Source organism: Fistularia commersonii, chromosome 3 (genome assembly GCF_037954325.1).
Source record: "Fistularia commersonii isolate RoL2024-O1a breed Wild chromosome 3, RoL_Fcom_v1.0, whole genome shotgun sequence".
NCBI classification, from domain to species: Eukaryota; Metazoa; Chordata; class Actinopteri; order Syngnathiformes; family Fistulariidae; genus Fistularia; species Fistularia commersonii.
The window spans coordinates 4,964,767-4,977,969 of NC_141286.1; the positions used below are offsets into that span (position 1 = coordinate 4,964,767).

At 38.8% G+C, this 13,203-nt stretch overlaps 1 protein-coding gene across 6 annotated transcripts in view; it reads right to left on the minus strand.

Annotated features, from left to right (window-relative positions):
• Positions 1-13,203, minus strand: part of LOC147235288 (chloride channel protein 2-like) — a 161,116-nt gene that overhangs the window by 67,363 nt on the left and 80,550 nt on the right. For all 6 annotated transcript variants that reach the window (XM_086142246.1, XM_086142228.1, XM_086142238.1 and 3 more), the window contains 4 exons: positions 13,019-13,096; positions 5,134-5,212; positions 4,120-4,245; positions 3,794-3,878 (listed from right to left, as the gene is read on the minus strand). In XM_086142246.1, the coding sequence (XP_085998372.1) occupies positions 3,794-3,878; positions 4,120-4,245; positions 5,134-5,212; positions 13,019-13,096 (368 nt within the window). The remainder of the gene's footprint in view (positions 1-3,793; positions 3,879-4,119; positions 4,246-5,133; positions 5,213-13,018; positions 13,097-13,203) is intronic.

Here is a 13,203-nt window from a genome sequence, read left to right on the forward strand (position 1 = left end):
AATATGGGATTTTAACCCAAATATAGTTGTAGGTTGTTATATGAAGATGACGCAGCGTGGGATAGTGGGAGGTGCACCGAGCCAAGTAAACCCAAATATCAGGGATGACCATATGATTAGTTCCTTTTTTTGTCAAATTAATATTAGCTAAAAAATCAAACATAATAATAGTAATGATAAGCCACAGAGCATGAGGAGAAAGACAAAACATATCTTCTCATATGTAATCCTTAAATATTTGTGTAACCTCACACCGCTTTTTTCTTTTTCCTTGAGTTTTTTTTTTTTTGGCTCATTTTTGCTCAATATTTTTGATTCTTCTTCTGATATCAAATTAAATGAAATAAATTGAAACTTAGCTGTTGATAAATTCTTCTAGATCAACCATTAAACGTCGATCGAGTGACACAGCATGAGTCAATCAAAAGAAAGAACGAATACAAATAAAAATTAATTCATTTTTGGGTCTATTTTTTGATGGAATAAAAAGAAGAGCGGTCATAAGTTTCCATTCATTCTTTCACTCCCCATTAAATCCACTCACCCGGACACCCATTTGTTTTGCTGCCGTAAGCATCGCTGCCACCTTTGCACAGGTTTACACAGTTATATATTGTTTATATTCTTTATATTATTTTTTGTGTTTTTATTGTTTGATTCATTTTTATTTTCTCATCTTATATATTTTCTGGTTTTTGTGCTTATCTTAGCGCTTGTACATTATTTACTACCTCTACTGCACTATCCACTTTCTACTGGGTGAATTGAAATTTCCCCACTGTGGGATGATTAAAAGAATATTCTAGTCAATTCTATTCTAAGGTATAAAGCGTGGACAACCAAAATTGCAGCTTGCCTGTCCAACACCTCAGATTGGATGGCAACTAACCACCTGAAGCTCAACCTAGACAAGACTGAGCTGCTCTTCCTCCAGGGGAAAGGATGTTCGCACAGAGAGCTGGCCGTCACCATTGACAACCCAACGGTAAAGCCAACACCAACTGCTAGAAACCTGGCTGTGGTCCTAGACAACCAGCTGTGATTCTCAGCGAACGTCGCACGTTCCTGCAGATTCCTCCTCTACAACATCAGGAAGATCCGCCGATTCCTCACTGAGGATACGGCGCAGACACTCATCCAGGCGCTAATCATCTCTCGTCTGGACTACAGCAACTCCCTCCTTGCCGGTGTCCCACCGGTGACCATCGGACCTCTGGAGCTTATTCAGAAAGCGGCAGCCCGCCTGGTGTTCAACCATCCCAAATTCTCCCACACGGCTCCCCTTCTTATGTCCCTACACCGGCTCCCGGTAGCCGCCCGCATCAAGTTCAAGTCCCTGGTGCTCGCCTGCCGGGCGGTGAATGGTCTCGGCTCTTTTTCGGTCTCGGCTCCTCAATGGTGGAACGAAATCTCGAAAGCGGTCGGCACAGCGGGGTCGCTGCCCATCTTTCGCCGTGAGCTGAAAACATGCTTCTTCACCAAGCACTACCCTGCTAATCGCACCGAGCCCCCGACGCGACTGCCAAAAAAAAAAAAAAAAAAAAAGGAAAGAAATGTATGTACAGTATACCCTTGTTTTTTGCCGGGGTTGCGTTCCAAAAACGAACCCATGATAGGCAAAATCCGTGAAGAAGAAACCTTTATTTTTTTTTTACAATTATCATACATCCTTTTAAAAGTTATTGCTGCTTTCGTCCTTATGTTATTTTCTTCCTTCTTTATGGAACGAACGGAAGATTCATTAATTCCGTAATGCCGACCTACAGCCGCATAGCTTTTACCTTCCCTTAGCATGTCCAGAAGTTTAACTTTATCTGCGATAGATAGCATCTTCCGCTGCCTTTTGGGCCCTTTTGTCGGTCCAGAGCGTTTTGTCAACATTATGGGTTTTAGAGAAACTCGAAATTGCAAGAGAATTTGCACGTACTTAATGTTAATTTGGCAAGCTGTTTTACGTACGTGCACATATTAAACTGCAACGTTATTGACGCACAGGTAGAGAAAAAGCAGAGTGACTTTTTAGCCAATCAGAATGCAGAACACTATGCACGATGCAAATCCGTGAAGTAGCGAAACCGTGAAAAGTAAACCGCGTTATAGCGAGGGATCACTGTGTACAGTTTTGAGATGGCTATTTGCTTGAGTGGTCACTTCCGACTACTGGTACTTCGGATGTTCGGTGACTGAATTGCGCTTCTTGTAAGTCGCTTTGGTTAAAAGCGTCTGCCGAATAACTTTAATGTAAAATGTAATTTACAGCAGTTCCCAAGCCGTTTACACAAGAGGGCAGCGGCCTGGAGAGGTGGATCAGGGGTTCAAACTGACGATGCTTCTTTAGGAGGGATGCCCGCCAATAAATTTGTGACTTTTATGGAAAAAAAAAAAAAAAAAATCATGACTTGAATCATTAGAAAAGTGCCTCATAACTGCGTGTTGATCGCTTACACACACACACACACACACACACTGGCTGTGTTTCCATTCACTGTGGGCCTCAACTTCTCAGAATTAAAAACAATTATCAGCTGGAGCTTATTGGTGGTTTTCTGGTATTTTCATGCTCTTTGTTGGTGCTTTGATTCAAATTTTTATGTGTAAGTTTATCATTTTCAATCACAAATGTTTTAAGTGCGTTCTTGTCAATATTTAGGTACGTTTATTTCACATTGTTCAGCTTAATTTCCAGCATTTTCTTGCAAATGTCAGGGTATTTTCTGTACTTTCAAAACAAACTTTTTGTACTTTATGTATGTGTTGCTCCTTTTATTGAAAGATGCACACGGTGTTCGGGTGAAGGAATCAGGTCAGGTTGTATTCGGCCTGTGCACGTCCCACTGAGCAGCTCTTCTGCAGCCTGCAGGTGTAAAAACAGCAACTGAAAGAGTGTGTGCGATTCACTTTGCAGGATGTAGAATGGAGCCAATGCCGTCTAACCAAGCTGTGTGAGGCGCTGACCAAATTTCTCCCTAAAAGCTGAGATCATGCAAGTTCACCTTGCTTCTCACACACACACACGGACACACACATAATAGGAGAGTGCAAAATTACAGCTTTGACTCCTGCAGCTTTTCTAACTAATCGAGTGTTAACACTGCAAACGTGTTGAGAGACTGCGATACAAGATTCAACAGAGAAAGTGGAATTTTCTTCTTTTTTGATTGACTTCCAAACGGGAGCATCGGTACGCGCTTTTGCTTAAGACGTAGAACAGGAAAGAAATCCTTCCATCTGCTCACCAGCTCCGCACCAGGAGCCCGCGGCCACATTCCAAGCTAAGCAGGAGCCCTCGGGCGATGGAAGGATATAATAAGACGTCCCTCGGCGTGCGAGCAACTGTTGCCGGCTAAATTATCCATGACAGATGACTCACACATTTTACACGGACCTAACACCTTCAGAAGCTGGCTTGATGCACTTGAGTGATATCATACCGCGGTTATGAAAAGTCAAACGTAGTCTCAAAGACTTTTATAGTGGTTTAATCCACTTATCATCTTTGTTAACATAAATGTGTCGCAACCAAATTCTCATAGCAATCTGCCCGACTTTCAAGTGTGTTTATTTATATTCACGATAAATGTGACTCAATGCATTTCTTTTTTTTTTTTTTTTTTTTCCGCCAGTCGAGCTCTGGTCAAATACGCTTGCGTTAGTGACTTGCCTTTCGACGGGTTTTCCGAAATGTGCTTAAGATAAAAAAAAAAAAAAAAGAGATAAGGCTTGAATAAGGTGTTGAAGTAATGCTTAGTTGGCCCCGGCCGGAAGTACAGTACAAGCCAGAGATCAAACTTACCCGATGACAGCAAAGGCGGGAAGCTCCTGAAGATCAAACGGGAAGTCTAGTCTGAATCGTGTTTTAAACAGAGCTGTGATCGTCTCTGAGGATTTCAAATAAAAGCAGCGTTAAAAGTTAAAAAAGTAGGCAAACGATGTTAAAAACTGATCTGAAATGTCAAAAAAAAAAAAAAAAAAAAAAAAAACTCACTCTCCAAATGTGATCTTGGGTTCAGGTGAATGATTTATTTTATGATTTATTTGCATCTTTTTTTTTTTTTTTTTTAGTTTGATAACCGATCATCTCTCCACTCCTAAACTTCAACGACGTCACTTTCACCTCACCTTCGTCTCGGTTCCAAACGGCGAGCACGCGAAAGATGAAGGCACTGAAGGTGGCTGCGAAGAAACCTCTCCAATAATTCCTCACCGCGAAGAATGTGGATGTTACTTCGATGCTGAATAAAACCCCTTTGAAACACAAAGAGCATCATTAAATGGACAATAATCCGAAAAGTATTTTGCACAAGTGATGGACTGATTGATGAGTGTTAGCGCATATTTGGGATAAGTCCTTTATTAAGTCCAGCCATTGGGGAATTCACCGCTGACACTAATATGAATATTTGCTGCTAAAAAGTAGCTGGTTTTCAGTTCAAAGTACCATTTAGTCAGACACAAATTCTTGATTCAATGTCACAAATATATTTGATTCAGTATTTCAAAGAAAGATAGAACCAAGGTTGCAGGGGCTTTGGGCAAATGTTACATTTGGGAATTATATTTGGCTTGCATGAAAATCCACTCTATGGCTAAAAGCTAAAACAATATCAATGTTAAATTTTAAACAATGTCAGATGTCAAATTTGAGGATAACGCAGTAAATATTACAATACAGGCTTAAAACAATATAATATTAACAGGCTATCTGTTACAAATTATGTGTCTGGCATTAAATTTCTTTACAGTGACATTTAGTCAAATGATTTGCAGGCCGTGTTCAGTTAAAAGTTATCAGTGACAGATTTATTTTAATGAGCAGCCCTCACATTTTCCCATCAAGGCTCTGCGGTCACTTTGGCTCAAAACAACCCAAAATATTGAATTCACACCCAACAGAAAAAGCTATATTGTGTCATAAAAGTCACCACTATCTTCTTTTTAAACAGTCTAATATATTTACATTGAGATAAGGATGCTTGCTTTTAACAGCCCTCCTCTGAGCCATAAAGTCATTGCAAAATTACAATCTTAACTTATTACAACGCCGCTTTATTGACATTTAATTCAACTTGCACGAGCAAAAACCGCACACGTAAAGCGAATTGTACAGAAAAATGGGAAGCTTATGAGACTTACCTCCGATAGGGGCGGCGAAACAGCAGCCGACCCCCACAGCACAGGCTGCTGCCAGCATTTCGATGTTCCTCGACTCATTCTGAAAACACAAGTAATGTGTTGCCGTGTAAAGTTTCTTCTACCAAAAAAGAATGGAAAAAGAATTTCTATGAAATGTCACGTCATCACATGAAAAGCCAATGGAGTTAAATGTTGACACATGCTACCTGCCAAATGTTCCACTATTTTTTTTTATTTTATTTTTTTTCTAATGATTAAAAAAGTAAAGCATATCCAAGATCCTTTGAAATAAAATACAGGACTGTCTCATAGTATTAGAATATTATGATAAAGTTCTTTATGTTCTGTAATGCAATTACAAAAACAAAAATGATATACATGCTGGATTCATTACAAATCAACTGAAATATTGCAAATCTTTTATTATTTTAATATTGCTGATTATGGCTTACATCTTAAGAAACACTATTTCTTTTTTTTATTTTTTATTTTTTTCTGATGATTAAAACAGTGGATCAAATCGGAGATCCTTTAGAATAAAATACAGGACTGTCTCAGAGTATTAGAATATTGTGATAAAGTTCTTTATCTTCTGTAATGTAATTACAAAAACAAAAATGTCATACATTCTGGATTCATTACAAATCAACTGTAATATTGCAAGTCTTTTATTATTTTAATATTGCTGAGTATGGCTTACATCTTAAGAAAACTCAAAAATCCTATCTCAAAATATTAGACTGTCATGAAAAAGTAATTTTTGTTTTTTTAATTGCATTATAGAAGATGAAGAACTTTATCACAGTATTCAAATTTTCTGAGAGTCCTGTAATAAAGTTTAGGAATGGATGAACGACACTTGCTGTAAACATGCAGGCTGGTCTTGTCTAAGGTCATATTTGTTTCTTTTTTCCTTTACTTAAGATAAAAAAAGGCACATTCTTGGTGAATTACTTTTTAAATAACCTGAGTTGATGACAAAGAAACAGTTTGATTAAAAAAAAAAAAAAGTATCAATGCGCCATGTCGAAACAATACTTGGAGCGTGTGAGTGTGCAACCCACACAACCTCCAAATTCATGGTTGTGTGTTCTTGCGAGGCAAACGGTTGCAGCGCCAACACATGAGGACAGACAGGATGAGAACAAGGAAAGCGAGGATCGCGGCGGTGCGTTGGGGGAAATGGAGGTTTCTCTTGCGATGTCTATTCTTACTTACCTTCAGCCCTATGAGACTGGCTTCCTTCAAGCAGCATGACAGTGATAAAGAGAGGTTTGGAGTGTATCTGTGCTCCTTTCAGGGTTCACTAAGTCTGTTAAAAAGTTAGTGCGGAACTCATGCTCTACCACTGCTTACACATACACATGTGGCAAATATTATATACATATTTTCGGAAAAATGTAACACCTTTCACTCCCATCTACTCATACGGTCATCCTGTTAATCCTCCAAACATTGGACACTTAATTCAACACCACAAAAAATAATGTGGCATTTTTACAAGCGAAATACGTCTGGTTTGCAATGAAACATTATTTCCATCAAGGAAACGAGTGTCTATACATAATAAAGACTAAATGAGTGAAGAGTTTATTATCATTTAACTCTTCCCTTGCTTTGCATTTCAATTTCACAAAATGATACATTGATATTAAGTAGATGGGCCAGAGTTATAATAAATAAAAAAATAAATAAAAAAAAATGTATGCATGTTTATAAAAAAGAACAATTCAAACCATATAGATTTTTAAAAGTATAATTAGGCTGCATGAAATACTGAAGTATCAAAAGTTTATTTTTATAATTTTCTTGCAGTTGAATCATGGTACAAAATGGTTTGACTTTTTGATTTGCTAAAAGTGGGCAGTCTTTTGACACAATTATAGGGTGGATTATAATCAAATTTTAGCTCAGTCAGTCAACGTGTCAGTGAATAATATATTAAAACTGTGAGAACTAACCTGCAACCCTGTATATGGCATAAGCTGTATTAATAGTGAAGAAATAAAGTAATCTGAAGTAATTTCTACAAAAATTGTCAAAATGCTGCCTTGGACAGCGATACATTCTTGAGGTGGGACTTTAGACTGATTGATTTGCTGGTAACCAAAGCTCAAGAAATTAAAAAGTACTCTGTTTAATATGTCCACATATAGAAACATATGAATATCAACTCTTATTCAAAGCTACAGACAATTTAGAGCATTCAGTTGGCCTGCAGCATGTTTGGATAGCGAGACAATAGAATCGAAATAATGTCATTGTGCAAAAGTGGGAAAACATTTCCTCATCAGGGTGACGAAAAAAAAAGCAAAAAAAAAAAAAAAAAGCCCCCCCAAAAAAAGCTATACATTATGAGAAAATGAAAATTGATATGTAAAGAATGAAATACTGTATATCGCAGCAGGGGAGCAAAATAAGAGGCCTTTTCGACTTCTAATTGGTGTCGTGAAGTCTAAATGCAAGAAACCGAAACCCCCTGACAGGGACCTGTACGTGCACGAGGGGGAACGTGCAAACTCCGCACGGAGAAGCCTTGCTCCGTCACCGGTATCGAACCAGCAACCTCCTTGGGGATGACACAAACTGTTATGTGCTCAAACTTTGTTGTCTCTTTTCATACAGTACACCATGTCAAAATATTGATAGAACTAAATGCTTTGGAAGTGCTGGAAATCCAGTTAGTTTTGCTAAAATTGCTGGAGGGATAAAGTTAATAAACAGTACTTTGGCGATGACTTAACTTATAAGAAGCTGGTACAAGCAGCTCCTTGTGAGCCAGAAGACTGTGAAACATTTTGCTAATTGTGTAAATTACCTTTATCCCTATGAGACTGTACTCCTTCAGGTAGCATGGGAGTGAGAAACAAAGTTAAATGAAGGCAAATTAATAAAAATAAAAATAAATAAATAAATAAATAAATAAATAAATAAAAACTGCCTTTATCTCTTTGTTGGAGGGTTTCACAATTTATCTACTCACAAAAGTCACCATGGGAAAAGCACAAAATACACAAACCATGTCACAATTGAACCGAACCAAATGTGACTGATGATGTTGATGTAAAAGTGATTAAGTCATCAAGTGTCGCACGCTGTGTCAACTGACATTTTCCATCAGACAGAGAGCTGCAGTGAATCAGAAAGCATGTTTAATACGAAAAAAAGCTGCTTTTGACAGCCCGTGGGCCACATTTGCATATCGTACTTGAATTTCTGAGTGGGTTAGATACCAGTGGCGGGGGGACACTTTATACACGCACGCATTCGGCAACAATACGCCTTTAAATGCACTACAACACCGAAAATGGAGGCAGGTGACAGGGATGTAAAGAAGAGTTTGGTGACGATAATGCACAAAAGGTAACGGTGAGCTGAGGCTGTTCTAGGCATGAAAATCGGAGGAAAGCTAAAAAGTGAAAACTAAATAATCAAAGAAAGGACATGAAAGGGTGACAGAGGGGGATTTAAAAGACTGGGCGACCTGATATTTCGATCTTTCCTTTCTTAAGTGTAGACCTTTTCCTCTTCAGTTTCATATGGAGGGAACGTGATTTTAATAATTCACCCCAAATATAAGATGACCACACTCATCCTTCCAACTTTTGCATTTCTCCAGCTTTGCAGAAGCCACTTTCTTGTTGAGTGCATCAAGCTAAAGCTCGATCTTGACCGAGCTCTCTGCCATTCATTCCATACAGAATACGAGGAACTTGTAAGAAAATAATAAAAAATGCATGGAATCCATTGTGCCTCAGTTTTATTTAACTGAAGGTCTCAAGCTAAAATGCTGGTCTTCAAGGAAAAACTTATCAGTGCAGAGATATGAGATAAGATCTATTTCATGACGTAGATCTGTCCAGGATTGTTGCTTCTAGGCTTTCCAGCATCTGTCCTTTATCAGCATTTGGGTTCAGAGGATATATTTGGCAAAAACTAAGCTAGAGCTTTTTTTGAGCAATCAAATGACAGCCTTGTCCCCTTTTTTTGCAAAAACTAGTCTCAATGCAGCAGGTCGATAGTTCCTAATGATCATCATCGACAGATTAGCCTAATAAGAAGAAGCGAGAGGTTTCAAGCGTGAGAGGCGAAGCGCCCGAAGTCATTTTTACAAGCACAGTTGGTTACGTGAAATGATGAGTGCCATTAAACCACCGACTGTGACCCTTGACAGACGACCAAACATTAATTGTGATATAGAAATAAGAATAAGAATAAGAATAACTTTATCTATCCCGAAGGAAATTGTTGTGCCAGAGTTTCAAGTAAAACATAACAATAATAAATAATAGTAGGAAGGAGGGAGAATAAGAAATACAAATAAAACCAGAAAGTGTCAAAGTCAAGGCTATAAAGTGTTTTAAGGTCTTAAAAAGTACAAAGACATTCTCCATAATTAAGACCGGACATGAAAAAAAGTCTCTGACCGGCCCCCTTTTGACATGGGGAGTAGAAATTCAGAATTGCCGAAATGGGACAGAAATGTCCAAAGAAAAGACAATCAATATTCCCTAATAACATTTTACCAAATGTGATAGTTTTTTAAATCGTTGAATATATTTGTGATCTTGGGCTGTGACTGAGATCCCCTACAATTTTTTTCACAACTGCCTGGACATTTTGAACACAATTAAACACATCAAATATCATTGTTACTCGCAACCTGATTGCTGTACAAAAAGAAATGATTGATGTCCGATCAACACCAGAAAATCGCGTTTTATGAAGACATTATTCTACCGGTTGATGAGAAAGTAGGTATTGGCCTCATTCGCAGACTTCATAAGAGGTGAACATGACAATCACTAACTTGAGGTGAAGGGGGCAAAATGTCTCTATATAATATTCAAGAATATTGCAAGTTGTTGAAGAAGCACCAAAAACAGACTGACAAAATTTAAAGAATAAACCAAGCATGTGATCATTTGCATATGTGTGTTTCACATTGTTATTTATTTATTGTTTTTTTTTTGTTGTTTTTTTTTTTTTTTTATCAAATGGGAAATCCAGTTGTTTGAATATCTGGCAACTGCAAATCCAGTTCCTGCTGTGCTTGTCATGTTTGACATTAGGATTTTTTAAATTAAATTCTTATTGTAGATGCAGCGCAGGGACTTTTTTTTTCCGTCTCACTACCTTCTGTACCCCCTTTCCCTCCACAACATCTAATCCCCCTAAGAGAGAAGCACATCTCTTCAGAAAGGAGAAAGATGGCTAGCGTTTTTCTGTGCCTTCTTTCAAACTATATGGCTCCTTCCCCAAAGGGCAGAGTAGATGGAGAAGAAGAAAAAAAAAATGAGGGGATGAAGAAGAAAATGATCCTTTTTTGTTCCTGTTCCCGCCTGCGTCTGAGATCTTTTTTTTTTTCATTCCCCTGAGAAATGCCATCCGTATCGGAGTAGATCTCTTGGGGAGAAGTCAGTTCTTTAAAAGATGAAGTGGATCTAATATGACGACCTATATCAAAGTGATTAAATACAAATGTGCTAATATTGTCTTTTGACTTTACATGGAGGGAAAGAAAAGGATTCAAAAATTTGGAGGGTGATGAGGTCATTGCATTTTAGCTCAGCGTACATGTGTTTTTTCTTCTTTCAAGACAACACACAGACAGGAGGGAAAATCGAATCCAACAGATTTGCAAGAGGTTAAATCTTTTGGTCTGCCATCTGGCAAACATGTAGGCAGCAACACAAAAGATGAAAAATACAACATGTATTTCAATACAAAAAAAAAAAAAAAAAATTAAAATTATGTCCTGTTCTTTTTCCATTTAATTTGTATCTTTTTTCTGTCACTGCAACTGCGGTCTGTTCTGTCACTTCAAATCCGAACCCCCCACAACTCAAACCTCTTTTCCTGTCTCGACCCAATCTTGCCATCAAAGATCTCATCATATTTCATTCCCTCACCTTTTTTTCTCTTAGAAGAGTCTGCGATGAGCGCTGTACCTCAGTATTTCTGGGTGCTACTGTGATCCATTTTTTATGATATCTTTGCTGCTGTGAGTGCGAGCACACAAAGAAGACTTACTCATGATTCTGATGAAAGCACAGACATGCTATATGTGTGTGCGTCTGTGTATTTACATACTTAACAAAATGACCTAAAGCAACCCTCTCCTTCCCTCAACACAGTCACGAATTTGTTCAAATGGTCACGGGGGCTCAACTCAGCCACCATTCTTTGCATAACCATTTCAGCCTCTTGTATCATCAACCTCATTCTTTCAGTCACTACCGAGAGCCCCCGATCAAAGAAGAGGGTTGGAACGTGAATAAACTGATAAACCTAAAGGTTTTTCTTTCCAGCTCAGCTCTTTCCCCACCCCATGCAGCGTGCGCATCGCTACTGTCATCCGAGCTCTGCAAACTCTCAACCGAATGGGGTCTTCCGAAGCGTACGGTGTGAGGAGGCCAACAAGACCAACTGATTTACAAAAAGCACTGTAAAAGATTATCCTACCTTGACATCATGTCAATGGAGACCATAAACAAAATTGATAAAAAGGGATCCGGCCTGGCAGAGCCCAACAACCACTTGAAAGATGCCTTACACAGCACTTTTACACAGCGGGAAGCATCTATTAATGAGCATCACACTCTTTACTCCCACAACACTGCCAACAGAATGATCAGAGGAGTGAAATCCACAAAACACAATGAGACCTCAGTGCTACCATGAAAATAGTCCCTCCTGAAGCTCTGTGACGGTAAGAGACAGTCGACCCTTCATTCCTTTGACTCTTCAGTTAATCCACATTGTTCCACCTCAATAAAATGTGTCACCATCAGCAAGGAAACTAGTTTCTAACTTGGCCCAGCAGCCCAGAAATGGCGCCCTGGACTTCCAGGTGACACTGAAGAGAGATGAGAGCAACGCTAACTTCGCAATGTCAAGAGACCACTGTCAATCACGTCCACTACTTCAGGTCTGACGCGCTGTCAAGAGTCAGGACCGACCTTACGAGAGGTCATGACAATTTGCTTGCCAAGTTTCTCATAGAGCTCATTACTGATGGACCAATTGGGACTGAAAGCCCAAAGAGTCTCATATCCATCGACAGGCTACGAGGTGATCGGCACGACTTGAACTAGATGACGTGCCGACTCCAGTGCAGGAGGACGTCACGAGTGCAAATACAAAAAAAAAAAGACAGAGCACAGAATAAGACCATTTGCCCCCAAATTTTAGATCTACAAAGTTTTCTTCCAGCAGAGCTTCTTACCACTTGATCCGACTCAACACCGGGTCGTCTTTAAAGACTTACTCCGCTTTTCCATGACGTCCTGAATGTCATGCAATTAAAAGTTGATCATCATAGATGATCATACTGTTCACCGTGGCAGATTCGAGCCTGACACCGAAACAAATGTTTCTTCGCAGCAATACTTCAATTTTTAACAAGGGACTTGTAAGTTACATTTAACTCTGCGTCAGTGTTAAACTCCTCTTTAGGGTTCTTGACACAAAAAATGTAGGGGTTGTATCAGCAACACAGCTGACACCATCGCACCTCCTTCAGTGTCTCCTCTTCAGTTAGAAAAGTGACATTTCCAAGAATTTCTAGTCAGAGAAAATTAATTGGGAGTCTCCATTAAATTTGGTGTCACCTCCATCTCTTGACAGTTACTGTACCAACACAGGAAGTTAGCGGTCCTGTCAGTCAGAGCTGAGCTCTTCAACTTAGGGTCTTGAGATATTTTCTATCAATTGTCCATCATCTTTAAGAAAGATTTCATTTATTATGTTTTTGTGTTAGTATACATCAAGAAGAGATAAAAGAAATCAGATCATTGCAAAACATGGCAATTGATGTAGGAACACTGTTAAACATCGCCATGTGTAAAATTAGTTCTAAAAAGATTGAAGGGACATAACATACCTCGTAAATTCCTCCAAAAAGAGACATGAACTTGCTAAGGAGAGCGGCACAGAGACTGGCGATGTGTACAAACGGGCCCTGGAAGAAAAGGATATAAAACAGGTACAAATGACAAAAGCCAAGAAGTGCCCAGAAACTTCATCTATTCTTTGAAAAAAACTAGCTAAATAAATAAAAACAACGTC